The following is a 23,877-nucleotide window of genomic DNA, read 5'->3' on the forward strand; positions in this document are numbered from 1 at the left end:
GAGTATGCCCGTAAATTACACACGTTAGATGAAATGGACACATTCCTAGAAAGAAAGGAACGACTGAAATTGACTAAAGAAAAAATATGCAATCTGAATAGACTTATAACAAGTAAAGAGATTAAATTAGTAATTAAAAAACAACAGCAACAACAAAACCAACAACAAAAGCCCATGCCCAGATGGCTTCACTGGTAAATTCTACATTTAAATAAGAGTAAATACAAATTCTTCACAAACTCTTCCAAAGAATAGGAGAGAATAGTTCTCAGTTTATTCTGTAAGGTCAATATTACCCTGATACTTGGAGCAGAAAAAGACATCACAAGAAAAGAAAACTACAGACCAATTATCTTATGAATACACAAACAAAAATTCTCAAGAAAATACTATCAAACAGAATCTAGCAGCATATAAAAAAGATTATATACCATAATCAAGTGGAATTTATCCCAGAAATACCAGGTTGGTTTAACATCCAAAAGTCAATAAATGTAATACAAACCAACAGCAAAACTAAACAAAAACTACATAATCATCTCAATAGACATCAAAAAAGCATTTTACAAAATCCAACACTCTTTCATGATTAAACATAAGTAGGAATAGAAGGAAACTTCATTGACTTGATACAGGACATTTAACAAAAACCCACAGTGAACGTCATAGTAGTGAAAAAGTGAATGCTTTTACCCTAAGATCAGAAACAAGACAAGAATGCCTGTTTTCCCCATTTCTATTCAACACTGTACTGGAGCTTCTAGCCAGGGCACTTGGACACGAAAAGAAAACAGCCCAGACTGGAAAGGAAGAAGTAAAACTATATTTTCAGATAACATGATTATGTATATACAAAATCCTAAGGAATCCACTAAAAAACTATTAGAACTAATGAATTCAGCAAGATTGCAGGACACAAGATCAATATTCAAAAAGCAGTTTTCATGGCGGGACCTAGAAAACATTATGTTAAGTGAAATAAGTCAGACAGAGAAAGACAAATACCATATGATCTCACTTATATGTGGAATCGAAAGAAAAGAATAAATGAATGAACTAATTAGAAACAGTCTCGGAGATATAAGCGAAAAAACTGAGGTTCCTAGATGGGAGGGAGAGTGGGAATAAGGGGGAGGTGAGGGGATTAGAAAGCACAATTGGTAGCTACAGGCTTGCCATGGGGATACGAAAGTCAATTTGGGGAATGTAATCAATAATGTTGCAAAGATTTTGTAGGGTATCTGATGGACGCTTGTCTTGTTAGGGAGACCACCTCAGGGACGATGTAGATGCCTGATCACTGCACTGTACATCTGAAGCTGAAGCGGAACAATAATGAATGTCAACTACAAGTTTGTATGTTATGTATATAGTTACAAGAAGTGGACTACAGCATCAGGAATAGAGACAGTGGAAATGTAATGGCTCTGTGCGATGTCAGAGGGGTAGTGGATGGGGGAGGGGGGTTGACACTGTGTGAGGGATATAAATGATAAATGTTTAACTATTACAGTGTTTTGTGCACCTGAAACCAACTTTAAAAAAAGCAGTTTTCTTCTAAACACTTGCAATGAAGAATTTGAAAATGAAAATAAGAAAACAACTCCACTTATAGCATTAAAAAGAATAAAATACTTAGGAATAAATTTAACGAATAATGCAAAACTTATACTCTGAAAACTACAAAACATCATTGAAAGAAATTAAAGCAGATCTAAATAAATGCAAAAGCATCTCATGTTCATGAATTGGAAGATTTAGGTGATAATACTTCCCAAACTGATCTACAGATTCAATGAAATCCTTATCAGAATCCCAAGTGGATTCTTTGTAGAAATTGACAAGCTGATTCTAAAATCCATATGGAATTGCGAGGGACCTAGATATCCAAAACGATTGTGAAAAAGAAGAACAAAGTTTGCAGACTCACACTTCCCAATTTCAAAACTAACCAGAAAGCAACAAAAATCAAGATAGTGTGGTACTGACATAAGGATAAATAAATCAATAGGATAGAATAGAGAGTCCAGAAATAAACCCATGTGTCTATGGTCAACTAATTTTCAACAAAGGTGCCAAGACCATTCAATGGGAAAAGAATAGTCTTCAACAAATGATGCTGGAACAATTGAATAGTCAAATGCAAAAGAATGAAGTTGGATCTCTACCCAAACACTAAATACAAAGTTAACTCAAAACTAGGATGAAAGACCTAAATGTAAGATCAAAAATGATAAAACCCTTAAAAAAGAACATAGGGGTAAATTTTCATCACTTCAGGTTTGATAATGGATTCTTAGATATGACATCAAAGTACAAATAACAAAATAAAAAACAGATAAATTGGACTTTATCAAAATTGAAAACTTTTGTGCATCAAAGGACACTACCGAGAAGGTGAAAAGATAACCCACAGAATGGGAGAAAATATTTGCAAATCACATATCTGATAAGGGACTTGTATCTAAAATACATAAGGAAGTCTTACAATTCAATAATAAAGAAACAAATAACCCAATTCTTAAATGAGTAAAGGATCTGAATAAATCATTTCTCCAAAGAAGATGTACAAATGGCCAATAACCACATGAAAAGATGTTCATGTGACATGGATTAGTCATCAGGGAAATGCAAGTCAAAACCACAAGGAGATACAACTTCACACCCACTAGGATGGCTATAATCAAAAAGTCAGATAATAACAAGTGTTAGAAGGAGAAAGCAGAAGCCTCATACACCGCTGGTGGGAACGTAAAATTGTGCACCCTGTTTGGAAAACAGTCTGGCAGTTCCTCAATTAAACACAGAGTTCCCATAAGACCCAGCAATTCCACTCCTAGGTATATAACCAAGAGAAATGAAAACATGTGTCCACACAAAAACTTGGCCACAAATGTTTATAGCAGCATTGTTCATGATATTAAAAAGTGGGAATAACCCAAATGTCTATCAGTTGATGAATGGGTAAACAAAATGTGGTATATTCAGTCATTAAAAGGAAATGAAGTATTGCTACACACTATACCACACATGAACATTGAAAATACCATGCTAAGTGAAAGAAGCTAGTCACAAATGCCTACATGTTATATTTGTATTTCATTTATATGAAATGTCCAGAATAGGCAAATCTATAGAGATAGAAAGTAGATTAGTGGCTGCGAAGGGTTGGAAGGAAGTTGGGGGATAGGAGAGCAAGAGCTAAAAGACATGGATTTCTTTTGAGGTGATAAAAAAGGTCTAAAAATTGACTGTGGTTGCGTATATCTGTGAATATACTAAAAACCACTGAATTGTACACTTTAAGTGGGTGAATTATATCTCAATAAAGCTATTAAAGAAAGACAAAGAGTGAAGGCAGGAGATCAGTGAGAAGCTATTCCAGCAGTACATGTGAGAAATGATGGCATGGTGGTGAACTGGAAGAAACACATGGGGGAAAGAATGGACAGAGGTTGAATATAGGAGCGGAAGGAAAGGGCAGAGTCTAGGATGACTGTCAAGCTTCTGTTTAGATGACTGGGCTGACGGAGACGCCAGTCGCTAAAAGCACAAAAACAGCTAACACTTACATGGCACTTAATTGCCAGCCGGTCTGCCAAGCACTTTGTACATATTTGATAGGTACTATTATTATCATCCCTGTTTTACAGAAGAGAAAACAAGCTCAGAGAGGTTAAGTAACTTAGCCAAAGTCTGACAACTAGTAAATGGCAGAGCTGGGATTCAAACTTAGATATTCTGACTTCAGTGTCCCTTCTTAGCCATAATGCTATGCTGCTTCTCTGACACAGTGACAAGGGGTCACACTGGGGTACAATACAACTACCAAATTCAATACAAATACACCGCTCTCATACTGCATGCCAGGTCCTGGGCGAAGGGCAGGCCCCAAGGGCATCCTCCTCCAACAGAAGATCCCCACATTTCCACTGTCATCCCATAGCACCCAAAGCCCCACTACAAATGCAACAAACTGCAGGTACTGAGCACCTAGATACTCAGCCTCACCTGCCCCACACCTGTCTAGCTTCAATTCTCACTGCTTCTCTCTACAGCTATATACACACAGGGGGTGGCTGAGGTTGGGCAGCGGTTGCAGCAAGACACCAGTCCAGCAGCACAAACTTCTTTCCAGAGACATGATAGAAAAGGGAAGAGGAAAGACCAAGACACACCTCTCAAAGCCTCATTAGGCAGGCAGCTAGGGAAGGGGAACCTGACCACATTATCCAAGGAGCCGCACAGCAGCCCGTCCTGGCCACAAAAACGGAACTCCCACCAGTCCAGCCCTGAGTCATCCCCTCTTGGCCCCCAAGGAAAGACTGATTTCCTGCATGGCCCTCTGGCCAGCTCAGGCTCCTCCCATGGGCTGTGCATCCCCTTATCTAACCCTGGGCCCTCTACTGGGGTGGGGCAGGCCAACGAGAGTATGGCTGTAATAGGCTGACCTCATGTTTCCTCCGCAGGAAACATGGATTCAGGGGTCAGAGAGCCTGGCAGCTCAGCAAAGGCAGCTCAGGAACCAGGATGTCTCTCAAAGGATGGAAGATAGACGGCTGACCAAATTGGGTCCACTGCAGCTCTCTCGCTTGGGGTCCCTCCTGAGCATCTACTGGTCCTTTTCCCATTTACTTGAATTAAGCCTCTCCTGATGCCTATTTTGAACTCAGCCTCATACTGTGGGAGACACTCGCACCAGGCCCTGTACCAGGCATATAATAGTAAATAAATGAATAAAATGCAGGAATCAGAACTCTTATTAAGAGGTGTACATGTAGTGGTTAAAAGAACAGACTTCAGAGTCAAACAGACCTGAATTCAAATCTCAGCTCTGCTCCTTAATAAGGACTTGAGACAACTCATTTAATCCATCTCAGCCTCTATTTTCCCTTCTATAATGTAAGGAAAAGGACATCTAACAGAATCGTTGTGTGATTAAATAAGACGTGTGTTAGCACAGTGCTGGCAAATATCACGTGTTCATTCATGGTAGCTGGTAGGATAATGAATCAGGGAGGAAGAGGGAGGCCCACTCCCACCCAACTTTTACCCAGGAGGAGTGAGTGAAGACGCCAGTCCCCACATGGCAGGGTTTGCATCTTGTCTAGCTAAGGTGGAGGCATAGCATGGCTGTTTACGTATGATAGCACCCCAACAGAAGCACAACATTTTAGGGGACTCAGAAGAATGACAGGTTGTATGCATGCAACCTAAATGTCCTCAAGGCAGACCTTTTGGAGTCACCTTTTCCATTGATATCCAATTAGAACTCAGTCCTTATTCCACATTCTCAGGGAAGTCCACGCCCTCCTCTGTTTTCACTAGGACTCTGCAAGGTTTCACACCCTCACGATCAGATCACCGATCACCGCTCAATCTGAATCCTGCTCTTGCTAAATTCTTGATCATTAGGTCACTAACTTTCCATGGCTGCAATCCTCTCTTGACTCCACAGGTATTGGGGAAGGTATTTCTCTCTTTGTCCCCAAACCACCATGAATATCAGGTTTTGTGTGTAGGACACCTTTACCGAATGTCTGAGGGTACTATAAGGAAGCTAAGCATTCACAGAATAGGGTGTAAACTTAAAACTGAGGAGTAGGCATCACGGTTTTAAAAATTTTCCTCAGACAGTCCTTCTACTGGAATTTGTCACTGGTGTAGCTTTCTTCTCCTTGGGTTGCTGTCTTTCACTTACTAGCCCTCCTCCTTTATCTCTGGAGTTAGCACAGAACATGCCAGAATTCCCATCATATTCAGCAGATTTATTTCTCTAATGCCTTCCTATCAAGGCCATGCCCAAAGGCTCACCAAGATCTTTCTGATCACAAAAGAGCTAGGAAGCCTCTGAAATTGCACTGCTCTTTTTAAATCAGCTTCCCCCCCGCCCCCCCCCGCCCCAATTACAAATAACCCCGCCCCAATTACAATAGTTGGGAGATAATAATAAGACTCCTCAAGAAATAGTGACCTGGGGACAGATCTTGAATCACAAAGAAAGTTCCAGCAGGCTAAGCGTTTGGAGGGTTCTGTGCCTGGGGAAGCAAGCAAACAAGGCTCTGTGGCAGGATGGGGGCTGGGTTTGGGAAGTAGTGAAGGGAGCATAATGAGCGAGAGACTCCAAAAATGGGAAGACGAAAGGTATGAAAGCTTGTGTTTCAGCATTAAGAGATGAGATTTGGTTCAAAGGATCATGTGGACCCATGAAAGGGTTTTAAGCAGAGAAAGAATAAAGGCAAATTTGAGGTTCAGGAAAAGCACTGAGTAAGGAGATACTATCTGTCAACTATCAGAATGGCAAGCTTGAAACAACACTGACAAAGGTGTGGGGAAAATACAGTGCTCTCACACACTGCTAGAGGTATAAATGGAAAACCATTTTGGAGAGAAGTTTGGCAATGTGGGAAGAGATGGGGAGATAGGACTCCAAGTGCCTGGAGCTACCTATTTGGGACTTTCTGACCGGATAAAAATGCAGGTGTTAGAAATCTGGGAAAAGAGAGAGACAGTTACAGGCTCATGAGAGCCAATTCTCTTCCCAATCACTGTTCAGCGACATCATGTTAGTAGCTTGAAATTGGCCATGGTGGGGTATTTACACCACAAGAAGCAGCCAATGCTACAAAACAAGACTCCTCCTCCCCCACCCAACCCTCAGAGAGTAGTTTAACAGCAGCTTCTACCTGAGCCAATGCTCATCCAGCAACCTCTTGAGTTCTCTCAGCAATGGCTGCACAGAGATCAGAAACGGGCTTTTACCTTATAAGCCAAGGCTTCAACCTTACATCCCAACAGGAAAGCCCAGACCTGCTGACCTGGGCTGGACCTTAAGGAGCCTACTGGACTCTCCGGCCAAAGAGGAGGTAAACCTAAATGGTTTCCTTCCCCGAAGGCCTATTCCACTTCCTGCTCGATATTCTAAAGACGTAAAGGACTGGGGAAGGCACCTCTTCCCAGTTGTGTGGAAGCAGAGAAAAATGGGGAAATGACAAGGACAGGTAGCTGGACCTTTTTCCATGCAGGAGCAGAAAGCCCTCATGTCAACTTGCCGACAGTCAGAGATATAAGCCTCTTGTCTTGTGGGCTCTGCACCCTGAACCACTATTGTACTGCCTCCTTGCAGAAGTCACAGGATTTGGTAAAACTCAGATGCAAGGGTGGAAGGAGAATGAAGATTTCATGATAACTGTCAGGCTTCAGGCTTAGATGTCCAGGTGGCCAATGATGAGAGGCAAACATAGGAAGAGACGATCCAAAAGGGTGCATTGGAGTTATTACAGCAATAGTTCTGTTTGGGAATTGGTGAGTTGAAGTCCCTATGGAACAACAAAGAGAGATGTCCAAAAAGTAACTGAGAATTTTAAGTTCAAGAGAGTTAAAGACTTGGGAGTTACTGCTATGTAGGTGGAATTGAAACCATGAGATCACGGAGAAAGAGAAGAAAGAAACTGGGAGGAAATGTTACAGGAATAAGAGGAAATGGGGAGAATGCGATACACTGTGGAACCCAAGGAAGGAGAAGAATATCAAAGGTTGCAGAAAGGTTGAGAATGATAAGGAGTAAGATGACAGGCACAGTGAGGTTATTGCGGCTGGTCCAGAGTGACGAGGCCAGTGATAGGAGATGAGATTTCAGTGGGGTGGGGCTAGGTCAGGCAGGAGCTTGTGTGCCATTCGGAGGTGTCTGGATTTTATCCTAAGTGTGGTAGGAAATCATCAGAGAATTTTAAGCAAGGGAGTGAAGAAATCTGATTTGCACTTGAAACGTATCACGTTGTTATGTGAAGGATGGACTGACGTGGCGTAAGAGTGGAGGCAGTCAGGAGGCGACTGCCGCAACCCAGACTTGAACTGGAATGGGAGGAGTGGACGTGGTAAAACGTGTTCAGATTCAGGGTACATTTTGAAAAGATATCTGATTGAATATAGAATAAGAGAAAGATAGGAACCAAGGAGTACTGAGGGTTTTGGTTTGAACAGTGGAGTAGATGGTGGTGCCATTTACAGAGGTGGGTAAAACTAGAGAAGGAAAAAAACAGGTCTAGGGGTGGGAAACAGACTTTTATTTTGGCCGTCTTGAGTATATAAGATGCGCATTAGACATGCAAACGGAAATGCCAAGTAGGCAGTTGGTGATCCAAATCGTGAACCTGGGGGGAAGTTGGAAATATTAATTTTAAGTCCTCAGCATATACATAGCATCAAAGCCATGGGCCTATATGAACATTCAAGCTGTGGTTCCTTTTTCATTTGACCTGACAGAGGTTGGTTGGGCCCTGGTTGGGGGCTGGGAGAGGGACCCAAAGTCATCCCCATTGGGCAGAGGAAGCTGGTCCTTGTAACCTGAAAGCAGAACAAAGATCAGGACAAACCTGGCTCAGGGACTTCTTGCAGAGAAACAATGCCAGAGAAACTAAGACCTCACAGGAGGGCTGAAGGATTTCCATTTCCTCCCTCCTCCCACCTCCCATAATTTTCTCTGTTAGTAACATCAATTCAGGAGGAAGAGAAAAAGGTGATATTGAGGACACCTAGTCTGTAGAGCCAGCAGTAAGAGCTCCGGCAGAGGCCAGGGGGATAAGTGTGGGAATTTATGCAGCACGCATCCCCCCACCCAGCAAGAGTCAAAGCTCCTGAGCGTTGGCATAAAAGCCACCCACAGTTACAGCACTCCCAGGAGGAGGCCTGGGCTTCAGGCAAGGGGTCATAGCCACTATTCTGACACTAATGTGAAGAAGATGAGCACGAGCTGATGAGCTGAGACAACCAGCCCCTGATTCTGAGGCAACCAGATAAAAGTACTGAAGACCAGTGTTTCTTTAACTTTAATATGTATTCAAATTATTTAGGGATTTTGGTAAAATGTAGATTCTGTTTTAGTACATCTGGGGCAGGGCCTAAGATTATGTATTTCCAACAAGCTCCCAGGTAATACTTTTGTTGCTGGTACAGATCACACTCTGAGTAGCAAAGGATTAGAGGCAGCTATTGAGCTACCCACAATGGAGAGGGCATGTCCCGTTCCAGGGAGAATGTGTTCATTTGTATACAAAGTCCCAAAACCTATTAAAGTTGAAATGGCCACCATTTTATCATGGGTGTGAGGCAGAAGGTCATTTCGTGGCAGGTTACCCCTTCCAGGAGCATTGCATGGTTGTCAAGCACTTGGGTTCCTAAGCTTTACCTCTTAGTAGGGATGTGATCTGAGATAAATATTTAACTTCTCTGCATCTCAGTTTCCTCATCGCTATAATGGGAATAATAAGACTATATTGTAAGGATTAGTTGAGTCAATAGATACAAAGTGCTTAACACATAGCAGCATAGTAAGTGCTCTCAGCAAATGGTGCTATTCTTGTTGATAATGTACCCTTCTACGATAGTTGGCATAGACACACACAGAGGCTTAGTCTCCTTTTGGTACACGGTCAAAAATATAAGCCCCATCTCCCTCCCACCAAGGCCTGTATCCTCTCTTTCAAATTCCTTCTAGCCTCCTGCCCTGTCCCACTCCCCCTCCTCTGGCCCCTGGCCCCAGTGTGGTCTGGATGGGCCCCACAGGGGCAGAGACAGGGACAGGACGTGGGGCTGTATCTGACAGGAACCTGAGGGGCTGGCCCGGGAGGGGATTGGGGCCCGGCTTCCTGAAGGGAGGATGGGCTAAGGCAGGCACATAGTGCCGGAGAAGATGCCCTCCTGGGGCCTCTTGGTGGTCACCTCCTGCCTCCTCCTGGACCCCCAAAACCTGGCACAAGTCACCAACCAAGGTGAGGTGTGTGGAGGGTGGAGATCACCTATACTCAGAAGAGGGAGTCCTGGGAAGGGTGCAAGGTAGGAGGGTCCCACTGGTCCCCTACTCTTGCCCATAAACATGCCTGGAAGGACCCAGAGCTCAACTCACCAGCTGTTCCTCAGATGCCTCCTTGTTGGCCTCGGACTCAGAGACCCTGAACTGTTTTACTCGAACATTTGAGGACCTCACTTGCTTCTGGGATGAGGAAGAGGCAGCACCCAGTGGAATATACCAGCTGCTGTATGCCTACCCAGGGTATGTGCTGGGCTGTGCCCCACACCCCGATCTGTCCTGTCCTTGTCTCAGCTGAGCCCCACCCCAGTAGCTTCCCTGCCTTTGGCCTACCAGACAAGTACTCCAAGTACCTGCCCTACGTAGCCACTTAATGAATAGATGTGCTTTGGAGAAACCCAGCTCAAGGCCTATCCCAGGCACTGAGAAAAAAAGGCAGTAATGGAAATAGAAGGAGGGCTTGGGCCCTCCTGGGTCCTGAGGGCTGGGCATGGTGGCCGTAGGTAGGATGGACTTCTCCTGTGCCCACAGGGAGGAGCCCCGTGCCTGCCCCCTGAGTTCACAGAGTGTGGCCCCCTTTGGAACCCGATATGTGTGCCAGTTTCCAGCCCAGGATGAAGTTCGCCTCTTCTTTCCACTGCACCTCTGGGTGAAGAACACATTCCTGAACCAGAACCTGAGCCAGCGGGTGCTCTTTGTGGACAGTGTGGGTAAGCGCCCTCCGCCGTTCACCCCGGCCCCTCTATTTGCTGCCCTCGATCTAAACCCTAGAGTCAGACTGCTCTGTGCTCTTGCAGGACAACATGGATGCCCGCCATTACTAGGCCCCAAAGGCACCTCAAGACCCCCTTATCATTCCTTCCAGCCTTGGCATCCAGAGCTAGACTTCATTTCACCTCAGAGACACCCTGGTCCTCCCATCACTAACCTATTCATTTACACACTCATTCAACAGTCACAGAGTGTGTGCCAGGCACTGTGCTAGGTGACAGGACATGGAGACAAAAAGAGATCCCTGCTCTTGAGGAGCGCTGAGTCTAGCTAACCTGCCATGAGGTCACTGTTCTCATGAGGAAAGGAGGACCGGATAAGGAGCCTCCCTGTCCTGCCCTCCTCACCCCTCTCTTCAGTCCGTGAAGGGAGCCATAGACTGTGGCACTCAGAGAGGTCTTACCCTCAGGCCTGCCAGCTCCGCCCAGTATCATCAAGGCCATGAGCGGGAGCCAGCCAGGGGAGCTTCAGATCAGCTGGGAGGCCCCAGCTCCCGAAATCAGTGATTTCCTGAGGCACCAACTCCGCTATGGCCCCAAGGATCCCAGGAACTCCACTGGTACCACAGTCATGCAGCTGCTGTCCACTGAAACCTGCTGCCCAGCTCTGCAGAGGCCAAACCTAGCCCCAGCTCTGGACGAGCCTGCATGTGCTCAGCCCATGATGTCCCAACAGGATGGACCAGAGCAGACCTCCCCAACTAGAGAAGTATCCTACCCTTCTTGTGCCCCATCTCCTATCTCCTAGAAAAGACAGGCCATACTGTGGGAGTTCCAGATGGGATTGGTCCTTGGGGAGTTAGTACAAGTTCTGATTAGTCCTCAGGAACCATGTCTATTTAGGGATCTCTCACTTAGGGTCATTCACATTGACAAAATTGAGAGCTTCAGGCCTGCAAATTAATGGGAATTTTCCTAAAAACCCCTGAACACTACCTGAAATCCACCAACCTGATCCCCAGTCTGTGAACAGATCTATCCCGTAAGGAACTAAGAGTCTCTCCACAGGTATGCTGTGGGGCTTCAAATATAAGAGATGGAGACTGTCTGGGCTGAGAGACAGAGCTAGATCCTGAGGCTGAGATTCTTCTCCCAAGGCTCCATCTCTGACAGTGATGGATGGAAGCTGCCTCATCTCAGGGCTCCAGCCTGGGAACTCCTACCGGCTCCAGCTGCGCAGCCAACCTGATGGGGTGTCCCTGCGTGGCTCCTGGGGACCCTGGTCCCTCCCTGTAACCACGGACCTGCCTGAGGATGCAGGTGAGTCAATAAAGGAATAGGGAGATAAGAAGGAAATAGGAAGACCTCTAGGGAGGACTGGGCTGGACATGGCAGCTCTGATAACCATGGTCGTTCCTGATGGCCTCGGACTTACCACTGGACAGAGGGAACTATGTTCAGAGAGAAAACAACGAATAGGAATAAATGTTCCAAGTTACGTGTGTAAAGGTGATCTGGATACCCTAGAGAGTAGGAGCCTGTGGGTCCTGATGGGACTTCCTTCTCTGACTTCAGTGGAAATTGGACTGCAGTGCTTTACCCGGGACTTGAAGAACGTTACCTGTGAGTGGCAGCGACAGGACCATGCTAGCTCCCAAGGCTTCTTCTATCACAGCAGGCCACGGTGCTGCCCCAGAAACAGGTGAGAGCTGAACTACTGATTGAGCTTGATGTCATGGGAGAGAGACACACTATTGAAGAAAGAGGGGAGAGATTGTTCTTGGTCCTCTTCACTCCCCTCCCTGTCCCAAAACCAAATGGCCTCCAGGCTCTCATCCTCCAGTGGGTGTTTTATCCCCTCAACCTCTCTCCATTCCCACCGGGAATGCCTTGGTTCAGTTTAGCTTTCATCATGTCACCTGGACCACTGCAACAGCCTATATTCCTATTCGCCTCCAATGTATCCTCCATGCTGTTGACAGAGTGACCTTTGTTAAACTCAAACGTTCCCCTCCACTGTAACTTTCCACTCTCTATCAAATCCAATCAAAACTGCGCCTGGTCTTCAAGAATTTCCACCGAACACCTCCCAGCTCTGTCGTCCCCACCATATCCAATCTATAACCAAGCTTGCTGATTTTCCTAACACACATGTCTGGCATCTGCCCCACTTTGTTCACCATTATCCCAGCATGGGCCATCATCATCTGTCACTCGGGCCACTGAGAATGCTCATTAACTGATCACCTCTTGAATCTTCCAAATCATTCTCCACATAGGAGCTGGAGTAATCTTTTAAAAGTGCGAAAATGAACACAACACTCCCTGCTTAAAACTTTTTAATAGCTTTCCACTGATCTTAGGATAAAGAAAAAGAACTCTATCATGGCCTTATAAAGTCCTGAAATACTCAGCCCCCACCTATGCCTTCAGCCTTGTCCTACACTATGCTGCCCTTTGCTCTCCAGTATGGGCCTTCTCTAGTTCCCTCTTACCTGCCACATTCCCTCCTGCCTCTGCACATGCTGTTTACCCAACCCTCTTGTCTTTACTTAACTTCTGCTCACCCTTCAGATCTCAACGCAAATGTTACCTCCTCAGGGAACCCTCCCCTGACCTTCCAATAGCACTACTACACATCTTTGTTGTACCATGTACCTCTCATTCTTAAGGACTTGTCATAGTTACAATTTTACATTTATAGTTTACGTGATTATTTAAATGAGTAATAATAAAATTTTCTCCCAGAATTCCAGTTGAAAAAGGCTAATCTCGACTATACATGATCCATGAGAGCAAAGTCAATGTCTGTTTTTACTAACCAACATATTCTCACCTACCATAGTGCCTGGAACATAGCAGGTGCTCAGTAAAAAAATTACTGAAAGAATGAATAGTGAAAAAAAACCACTATTCACAGTTTTAATGTATTCTTCCAGTTTTTCTATGCATTTATATGTATGTCTATACATATTTAGTTTTCAATATAAATGGGATCACTATATATACATATACATATGTACACATATATGGTTTGTTAACTTACTTTGTTACTTAAAAATATGTCTTGGAGATCATTACAAAAATGTGACTCATTCTGTTTAATAACTGCACAGATTTCCATAGTATAAGCGGTGCCTTCAATGATTAAAGGGTGGCAAACAGGAAGTCGTTATTTCCTCTACCGGCTCCTCCTCTTATTGTCCTCCATCCTACCATCAACGCAGTTTTCCAGGATTGAAACATGGAAATCACCCTGGACTTCTGCCATTTCTATACCTCCAGACCCAATCAGAAACAGCCTTGTCATTTCTACTTCTCCAATAGCCCTCGAATCCATCGATTTCCCTCTACCCGCACTGCCACAGCCCTTTTTTCAGATCCTTATCACTTTGCATGTGGAAAAGCATTAAGTGTCCTAATGGATTTCTCTCCTTCTAGTCCACCCTCACCAATCCTTTCTTACAAGCTGAAGTTGGAGTGATCTTCTCAAAGTACAAAGCTAATTTTGACAATTCCCTGTTTAAAATCTTTAAATGTCTCCATAATTACTACAAGATTAAGTTCCAACCCCTCAGAAAGGCCACAGGATCATCCGAGACCTTGATCTGCTGTCTCACATTCCCGACTCACCACCAGGCCCTTTGTGCTAAAAGCATTCTGCACCACTCAGAATTTCCCCCACAGCCCCATATCTCTTATCTGTGCCCAAGCATGTGCCTGGGGTGCCTGTTTGTCCCCTGTGCCTCCTATTTATAGTCTGAGACTCAGTCTAAGCACTGCCTGTCCAGGAAGTATTCTCTGGCCCTCCCAGTCTGGGTTGGGTGATCCTCCTTGATACTCCCGAACCGCTGATGCCCATCATAGAAAAATACCGTCTAGTTATTTTTCTGCCTCTCCCACTGAAATGAGAGCTCCCTGGAGATTATTCCTCTGTGCATGCACAGGGCCTGGCACATAGTATCAATTATTTGTTGAATAAATGAGTAAACATATACACGTAAATACATAAAATGATAAATAACTTCAGTAATAGCTAGCCATTTATGGGACATAATCAGGAAGGAGACACAATTCATTTGTTCAATAAATAATTGTCAAAGGTGACTGTGTGCCAGGCACTGGGGATAGAATGACAAATAAAACAGAAAAGGCTCCAGCATTGTTGAGGGTTTGCATTTTAAAGGGGTGAAAGGATGGGGCAACAAACAAGAAACAAAGGGAAAAGCTTATATGATAGAGACTAAGTGGGAGGATGGGCGGTGCTAATTTAGAGTGAAGGGTTAGAGAAAGCCTCAGCCAGGAGGTGACGGGTAAGCTGAGACCTACGTGGGGAGAAAATATAGAGTCACAGCAATCCAGAGCAAGGTTAAGTGCAAAGACAGTGCGTTTGGCATAGTTGTAGCACAGAAAGAAGGCCTGCTTGGATGAAGGATGGTAAATTGATGTGAGAATTGCAGGAGATGAAAACGGTGAGGTAGGGAGGAACTAAATCATATGGAGACCTCTAAGCCCTGGATTTGAGTTTGGATTTTATTCCAGGTGGGATGGGGAGCTGTTAAAGGATTTTAAGCAGAAGAGCGGCATGATATGATTTACAGTTTAAAAAGATATGTTTCTCTGTGACATTAGAAAGTGGTAAGAGTAGAAGCAGGATCGGCAGTTAGAAATTTGCCTCAATCCAGGCAAGAGATAATGGTGGCTCCATCTAATGTGGCAGCGGTCAAGATCAAAATAAAGGGACACATTTGTGATATATTCTAGACATTATCAGATCAACATTTTAGAAGCAAATTCTGGCAGCTGTGTGGAGAACAGATTGAAGGGAGAGGCAAAAATTGAGGCAGGAAAGCCGGTTAGAAGCCTGTTGTAATAATCTAATAGTAAAATAAAATATAGGAGTGACTAAGAGGGCTGCTGTATGAGAACAGATTAAAAACATAAGAATGTTTTCCTGCAGAAAGATGAAGTCTCTTTAATCTTTGAAACAATCCCAAGAAGTAGGTATTATTAACCCATTTTATAAATGAGGAAACTGGGGAAGAGAGAAATCAAGTAATTTGCCTGGATTTATATACCACGTTCCCCCGAAAATAAGACCTAGCCGGGCCACCAGCTCTAATGTGTCTTCTAGACCAAAAATTAATATAAGAGTCGGTCTTATTTTACTATAAGACCAGGTAATATAATATAATACTGGGTCTTATGTTAATTTTTGCTCCAAAAGACATATTAGAGCTGATGGTCCGGCTAGGTCTTATTTTCGGGGGAACACGGTACCAATAAGCCAAACCTGAACCCTGTAGCCTGTGCTATTTTTATGTATCATCTAGCTCCTTCGTTAAGAGGAAAAGGCTGGACACCAAAACAAACTTCAGAAAATAAAGCATTATGGCATGAACACAGAGAGAAAGTCCTGGAGGCCCATCCAAGAGAGGAGTTAGATTATAATCCTTGCAGCCCCTGGGGGGTGGGGAGTATCGGTCTCTGAGGCAGGCCTGATTCAGTGACTCTATGGGCTGATTCTTAGGGACCCCATCTGGGAAAAGTGTGAAGAGGAGGAGAAAAATCCAGGATTACAGCCCTCCCAGTTCTCCCGCTGCCACTTCAAGTCACGAAATGACAGTGTTATTCACATCCTTGTGGAGGTGACCACAGCCCAGGGTGCTTTTCACAGCTACCTGGGCTCCCCTTTCTGGATCCACCAGGCTGGTAAGAACTTTCTTCCCTTCTCCTCCCACACAGTTCCTCCCCTACTGCATCTCACCCCATGCTCAGAATCACCAACTCAGACAGTTCTGATCCATGGCCCTGGTGGCATGATGTCTCATGCACAGAAGGGCTTAGGCCAGTCCCTGATGACATCCCTGTAGTGCTTATCCCCACTCCAAACTTGCACTGGAGTGAGGTCTCCAGTGGGCAGCTGGAATTGGAATGGCAGCACCCATCATCCTGGGCAGCCCAAGAGACCTGCTATCAGCTCCGATACATAGGAGAAGGCCATCAAGACTGGAAGGTAAGGTCAAGAAACAAACGCCCACAGACCTCACCACATAGGGTGTTATGAGGGGTGAAGGTGTCTGTGTGTCCATGTCTGGGCTTGCATACCTATGTTTATCTGATTCAATGGGTATCTTAACCCCTCTTTGGCATCTGACACTGCTGACTACTCCCATTTAAAATGTTCTCTTTCCTTTGCCTTTGGGATATCAGTCTCTCCTGATTCTCATACCACCTCTGTGACAAACCTTCTAACTCATCTTTCTTGGCTTCTCCTATTCCACTCTTCCCTAATATGTTGTGCTTCCCATAGTCCCATCCTAGATTCTTTTCTCCTTTAGATAAATATATATGCTCTCCCTAGGTGAGTGTTTCAACTCCATGGTTCTAACGACCATACATTAACCATCCCAAACTTCCCATAAGGCAAGGAACTTCTATACCATAGGAAAATTACCTAAACTTTTGAAGTTCCAATTTCCTCATTGGTAAAATCAGCAGAGTTACAGTAAAAATTAATTTTATAAATATCTAGCATACTACTTGGCAGATAGAAGGTACACATATGCATTAGTTAAATCTTAGTTTCTTTCTCTACTTTTATTCTCACTTACCACATATACAGTACATACAACTTCTTACCAGATAGCTCTACCTAAAAACCCCAGGGGCATTTTAGACTCAATACAGCAGTCCTCCCTTATCTGTGGGTGATACATCCCAAGACCCCCAGTGGATTTCTGAAACCATGGATAGTATTGAACCCTATGTATACTATGTTTTTTCCCACACATACATGTACTATATGGGTTCCCTTTGGCACATCCAAATTGCCAGCATCACTACTCTTGCACTTTGGGGCCATTATTAAGTAAAATGAGAGTTACTTGAAAACAAGCACCATGATACCTTGACAGTCAATCTGATACCTGAGACAGCTACTGAGTGACTAACAGAGAGGACAAAGGGATGAGTCATTGTCCAGGTAGGATGGAATGGACTGACGTGAGTGCTCATCATGCTACTCAGCATAGCACACAATTTAAAACTTACGAATTATATATTTCTGTAATTTTCCACTTAATATTTTCGTGATTGACCACAAGTAACTGAGCGGTGGAAAGCAAAACTGCAGTTAAAGGGGGACTACTATATATTCAAACCTTAACGCATCTACAGTAAAGTGCGCAAATTGTAAGTATACCGTTGATTAATTTGTACATGTGTATACACCCATGTCACCATTATTCAGATCAAGATATAGGTTATTTATAGCACCCCAGAACCTCCTCATGCCCCCTATAGTCACGTACCTCCCTTCCAAGGTAACCACTATTTCAACATTACCACTAAGTTTTGACTGTTGTTAAACTTAATAAAATGGAACCATACAGTGTTTCTTCCTCAAACTTATTTCTCTGTTCCCTGTCTCTGACAATGGCACAACCACTCACCCAGTTACCCAAGCATGGAATCCTCCTTGACTCTTCTTCCTTTTCCCTTGTCTCTTCCCCCTGTTAATCAACAAATAAGTTGAGTTTGTTGTACTAACAGTCCTCAGATCGCTACTACCACTGCCTTAGCCTCATCTTCGACCACCAAGCCTACCCACCCATGCTCTTTGCACACTAACCTATTCTGTAGCCCCCAACCAAGCAACTCAGGCAGCACTAAATGCTTTTCAGGTCCCTGATACCTTACTTACCTCATTAATATAGCACTAATTTCTTATAATTATTTACTTGTTTGTATGTCTTCCTCTTTAGAATGGTGAGAGACCATGTTTTATTTACCTTTTTCCTTAGTGCCTAGCCCAATGCTTGGCATATCACAAGCAGTTCATAGGTGCTTGTTAAATTATTAAATTAATAAAGCCTCCTTGCTTGTACAAACGATGCTTGGTCCCTCTGCTTGGAATCTGTCCTTGTACCCCCAGCACCTAGCACAATTCTGGAATCCGCTGCTGAATGTGTGTCATTTGCAAATGGCCTTTGTGGCCTTGAGTATCTGATTGTGTCTGGGGTTTTCATCGCCGGACCTGGAGTTCTGGCTTCTGGAAAGATGTCTGTGTGTCCTGGTCGTGTGAGTGCACCGGGATCTCTGTCGGGGTGTGTCGTATGTATTTGTATCAGGATGAGCAGGTCACAGTGCAGATGAGGTCTGGGTGTCAGTGAGCGTTTCTCTCGGGGCTGAACATGCCTCGAACAGGGCGAGGCCGCTCAGGGGGAGGCTCTCTGCGTTCGACATTCCAAGTTTCCGCCATGATGCGTAGTCTGTCAGGGAGGATCTTTGGGGAGAACCCCTGGGATCCAGAGCGGTAGGATTTTGGTCCAACAGATGCCCGTCTATCGAAGCCCTCCCACGGGCCCTGGGAGCCTGACCACCCGCTCGCTTCTCTGCAGGTACTGGAGCCACCTCTTGGGGCCCAGGGAGAGATCCTGGAGCTACGCCCGCGCTCCCGCTACCGTTTACAGCTGCGCGCCAGGCTCCACGGTCCCACCTACCAAGGCCCCTGGAGCACTTGGTCAGACCCAGTTAGGGTGGAGACCGCCTCCGACACAGGTGAGAGCCGGCCCGGGTAGAGGCGGTCTGCGGCTGAGCGACCGGAGGCACGCCGGTGCGGAGGGGCGGGGCTCCGAGCGCACCGGTCTGCGGCTGCGCAGTCGTACGCGCGGTCCGGGGATGGCGAGGGTCGGCCGCACCCCGGGGCGGAACGCGGGCAGTGGGCGGCCGAGGTCTGACTGTTTTTGTCCCATAGCCTGGATCTCCTTGGTGACCGCTCTGCTCCTAATGCTGGGCCTCAGCGCCCTCCTGGGCCTGCTGCTGCTGAGGTGGCAGTTTCTCGCGCACTACAGGTACCACTCTGGTCAGGCGGGAGACGGCGGTAGCCAGGGCGGAGCTGGAGGCCTCTAAACAAGCATGCCAAGCTCTCTCTCTGACACTTGGTCTCTAGACAACCTCAGGTCCACACCTTGGCTTCAGCCGCTTCCTGGGGGCCGCACCATCTCCTTACACTCTCACGTGCCCACTAGACTGGACACCTCAAACAGCCTTGGCTCCTCATCTCAGTAGCAAGGCCGACACATTTAGGCACCTCACTCCTCCCTATCCAGTCTAGTCTGGTCAGGTCCTTCCACCTCCTAAACCCCGCTCAAAAAATGGCCCCTTTTCTCTACCCGTACACTACCTGACTGGCTGAAACACAGCCTCGTTCCCCTCTAATCTAGCCTCGCTCAGTCACCAGAAAAATCTAAGACGCACACATTAATTTATCACTCACCTCCTTAAATCTCACTATTAGCTCCCCAGGACAGTCCAGATTCTAGAATGATCAGCAAGGCTCCGCAAAATTCCCTCCTTTCCCACGCCGTGCATCCACCTTGCCAGACTGTTGTTGATTTCCTCCCGGAGTCAAGTGGTTTTACTTCTCAGTGCCTTCGCACATAATGTCCTCTCTATCAGGAATATCCTCCCTGAATGACTAATACCCATTTTCCTTTAAATAATTTTCTTCAACTCCTGGGAAACCTTTCCTAACCCTCCCCTGTTGGCTACTCTCTTTGTGCCTCTGTACAGACTTCTGTCACAGTACCAGTAGCATTTCACTGTACAGTGGTACCTTGGTTTTCAAACGTAATCCATTCCGGAAGACCGTTCAAGTTCTGAAACGTTCAAAACCCGAGGCACAGTTTCCCCCTAGCAAGTAGTGCAAAATGGATTAATCCGTTCCAGACCTTTAACATCAACCCTTAAGACTGTAAATTTAGCATGAATTTTACTATCTAATGATACCATGGATCCATAAAATTTACGGCCTTTGTAAACTGCAATGTTCATCAACAGAGATGTTTGAAAACCGAGGTACCCCTAGATTTATTTCTTTATGTGTGTTCCTATTCCTTACTTGGTCATCTTTAAATCCTCAAGACAGTGCCTGCCAAATAGCATGCCTTTAAATAAACTTTATTAATAAATGACTCATTTATGTGGGAAGTCTAAGACTGAGGAGAAATGTCATTGGATGTTATAAACAGAAAGGATAGAATCCATACCACCTCAGTCCTTTAATTGGTAACATCTCTTGATTCTTGGAGACTCAGCTCAGAAGGCAGCTCCTCCAGGCAGCTTCTTTTGATGGCCCATGGCTAGGTTAGATGCCTCTGTTCTGGGTTCTCATTTCTCTGTGAACATGCCTGTCTTGGAACTTTTAATCTGCTCATGTATATAAGCAGACTGGAATGTAGCCTCTATGCAGGTAGCTAGATCCAACAAAAAAGCCGGGGAAATAAGGAGGTGGTGCTGCTGAACCAGACATATTCAGTTTCTTTTCCCTGAATTACCAGATGTTACTCCTCCTCCCCTGGAGAGACATGAGTGAGGTCACAGAAGAGGCCTGAAATGTTGTCCAGCTAAAGTCCCTCCATGTGGAAATATGAACCTAAAGAATTGGCAGTTCCGCCAGCATACCTTAATCCATACTCTTCCCAGATAGATCACCTTCCCTAGTAACTTAATAATAAGCCCCACTGGCTCATTCATTCATTCATTCAGCTAATTTCTTCACCTATCATGAGCCAGACACTGTTCTATACCCTGGTGGTACAAGAGTAGGCAATTAGGCAAATTCTTTGCTCTCATGGGGCTCACATTCTAGTGGAGTGAAAGAGACAAAAAATGAATATACAATAAGTCAAGCGCTATAAAGAAAAATAAAGCAGAGCATGAGATAGAGAGTGATGCGGAAGGGAGATGGTACTATTTTAGACAGGGTAGTCAGGGAAGGCCTCTCTGTCAGAATGGCATTTGAGCAGAGACCAAATGAAGTGAGGAAATAAGTCGAGTGTTCCAGAGAGAAAAGAAAGGGCAAAGAGCCCAAAGCAAGAATGTTTGAGGACACTCTGTACCACGCCTTTTTTGAACCTCTCCAACACTGACTTCCCTCCCCCAGCTGAGGTTTCCTTTTCACCTATGCAACTCTATCTTATTTTATTGTCTTGACTGCACTCTTACCTCTCTAAGCTTTATTTGCCCACTTCACTGCCTCCCCCACTACCCCACCCCAGTGTTCTCCCTCCCAACTCACTCTCATGACTCAGTCTCCTTCTCTACCTTCTCCCCAAGGAGCCTGAGGCATGCCCTGTGGCCCTCACTTCCGGACCTACACCGGGTCGTAGGCCAGTACCTTAGGGATACTGCAGCTCTGAGTCCGGTGAGTGCACTCCTTCCCTACTACCCACCACTAGCCCTACCCGGAGCTGGATCCTTGCCCCCACAACAAAACATTTTCAAGGCCCTGGCCCTCCAGAATTCCATTCCTGGGCCTTACCCCTAGCCAAACCCTCATTCCTGCACAATCCAGGTCCTTCTCCTATAGGACCTGCTCTAATCCAGACCTCTTTCCCTCCCCTCTCTCCCAGCCCAAGGCTGCAGTCTCAGATGCCTGTGAGGAAGTGGAACCCAGCCTCCTTGAAATTCTACCTAAGTCCTCAGAGAAGACTCCCTTGCCCCTATGTTCTTCCCAGACCCAGATGGACTACCGAGGATTGCAGCACTCTTGCCTGGGGACCATGCCCCTGTCTGTGTGCCCACCCATGGCTGAGTCAGGGTCCTACTGTACCACTCACATTGCCAACCACTCCTACTTACCACTGACCTGTTGGCAGGCCCCTCACTCCCAGTACCCTGGACAGATCCAAACCCTCTAGACCTTTCTTCCTGGCCTCTCTTCCCACCCCACCCCATCCCCACACTATAAATATCTCAGACCTCTCTTCCATCCCCCTTCTTGACCATCACAGCTGGGCTTCACAACACTGATTTTTCAGTCCTGCTGCTCTTTCCTCAGACAAGGATCATTTGACTAAGCTCCTCTAACTTCCACCTTCTTTCTCTCTCCTCGTTAATGCCAAATTCCTTGAAAAGAAGGAATTCCCACTTGTGATTTGCTCCCACTTGTGATTTGCTCCCACTTGTGATTTGCTCTTCGGACTACTTCCATTAATTCCCCTCCTATCATTTCGCTAATGAATCTGCTTAGGCATTGTTCACCTCAAACTTTCCTAATTGCAAGATCCAATAGGATCTTGTTAACCCTCCATTTATTTGATCTCTCTGTGGCATTTGTCATGGTGACTGCCTGTTTCTCCTTTAAATTCTCTCCTACCTCGGCTTCCATAACATCGCCATTTCTCCTGCCTCTGCTCCTGCCTCTGCAAGTATACCAGTAATTAAGAGCATAAACTCTGGGGTCAGCGCTGGATTCAATTCCTGTCATCCCACTTACTAGCTGTGGTCAAATAAAACATTTGAGCCTTAGTTTCTCATCCGTAAAACAGGGTTAATAGAACCCTACAGTGTTGTGAAAAGGATTCAGTGAGATAATCTAAATAAGGCACAGTGCCTAGGACATAGTGTTTAATATGTCTGATCATAATTATTCCTTTCTATTCTCTTATCCTGGCATCTCTTCTACTCCTTAATTATTACAGTCCCTCAAGAGTCCATTCTTAACACAGTCTCCAATCCCATCCATTCTCGTTGCCTTTATTCTATGCCAACCACTCCAAAGTTCTTGTCTCCAGCCCAGACTTCAACCATAGCACCTGCGATGCCTTATGCAAGTAACGGTTTACATGTCTGTCTCCTGCTACTAGATTGTGAGTTCCTTGAGGGCAAGGGCCGTGATTTGTCTTTACCCCCCCCCTGCACCCCCCTCGCCCGACACCTAGAGTAATGCTTGGTGCATGGTAGTAGGCCTTCAATAAATGTTTTCTAAATGAATGAAATCTTTCTGGATACACCACCTTAACTTCATGCTAACCTTCCTCATCCTCTAAGCAACTCATATGCAGCAGTAAATGTGCTCAGGCCGTTCTGGCTATGGATTCCCCTGACCCATTCAAATTCTCAAACAAATGTTTTGTTTAGTTTTTGTTTTTCTGCTGGCTCTAAACATACCTACTGTATTTTGGCAGAAATCCATGGCACACTCAAACTAGGTATTTTTTTTTTTTTAATTGGGGAACAGTGTGTACTTCCAGGACTTTTTTTCCAAGTCAAGTTGTTGTCCTTTCAATCTTAGTTGTGGAGGGCGCAGCTCAGCTCCAGGTCCAGTTGCCATTGCTAGTTGCAGGGGGCGCAGCCCACCATCCCTTGCGGGACTTGAGGGATTGAACTGGCAACCTTGTGGTTGAGAGCCCACTGGCCCATGTGGGAATTGAACCAGCAGCCTTCAGAGTTAGGAGCACGGAGCTCTAACCACCTGAGCCACCGGGCAGGCCCCTCAAACTAGGTATCTTGATGAGAATTTAATAAAGGGCATATTTCTAAAGATGAGGCAGGATTTAGGAAAACCATGAT

At 45.3% G+C, this 23,877-nt stretch overlaps 1 protein-coding gene and 1 long non-coding RNA gene across 6 annotated transcripts in view; one reads left to right on the top strand and one right to left on the bottom strand.

The window, feature by feature from the left end:
* LOC117027228 (uncharacterized) overlaps positions 1 to 19,132 on the bottom strand; it is a 39,489-nt gene extending 20,357 nt beyond the window's left edge. The window contains exons 1-2 of the long non-coding RNA XR_004423885.1: positions 19,023 to 19,132; positions 17,973 to 18,032 (exon numbers count right to left, since the gene is read on the bottom strand). This is a non-coding gene — a long non-coding RNA (uncharacterized LOC117027228). The remainder of the gene's footprint in view (positions 1 to 17,972; positions 18,033 to 19,022) is intronic.
* MPL (MPL proto-oncogene, thrombopoietin receptor) lies at positions 9,649 to 22,477 on the top strand. Of its 5 annotated transcripts, none has more exons than XM_033114736.1 (12): positions 9,649 to 9,770; positions 9,919 to 10,051; positions 10,340 to 10,518; positions 10,989 to 11,287; positions 11,676 to 11,838; positions 12,094 to 12,220; positions 16,049 to 16,230; positions 16,356 to 16,534; positions 18,921 to 19,080; positions 19,277 to 19,373; positions 21,640 to 21,727; positions 21,936 to 22,477. In XM_033114736.1, exons 1-12 carry the CDS (start codon positions 9,692 to 9,694, stop codon positions 22,221 to 22,223), a joined length of 1,974 nt encoding a protein of 657 aa, XP_032970627.1. In that variant the 5' UTR covers positions 9,649 to 9,691; the 3' UTR covers positions 22,224 to 22,477. The 5 variants fall into 5 exon arrangements, with proteins under 5 accessions (XP_032970627.1, XP_032970629.1, XP_032970626.1 ...); XM_033114738.1 differs by having other exon boundaries at positions 16,392 to 16,534; XM_033114735.1 differs by having other exon boundaries at positions 9,681 to 9,770; positions 9,886 to 10,051.
* Positions 22,478 to 23,877: the final 1,400 nt, after the last annotated feature.

The sequence above is a fragment of the Rhinolophus ferrumequinum genome, chromosome 9, assembly GCF_004115265.2.
Source record: "Rhinolophus ferrumequinum isolate MPI-CBG mRhiFer1 chromosome 9, mRhiFer1_v1.p, whole genome shotgun sequence".
In the NCBI taxonomy this organism is placed as follows: Eukaryota; Metazoa; Chordata; class Mammalia; order Chiroptera; family Rhinolophidae; genus Rhinolophus; species Rhinolophus ferrumequinum.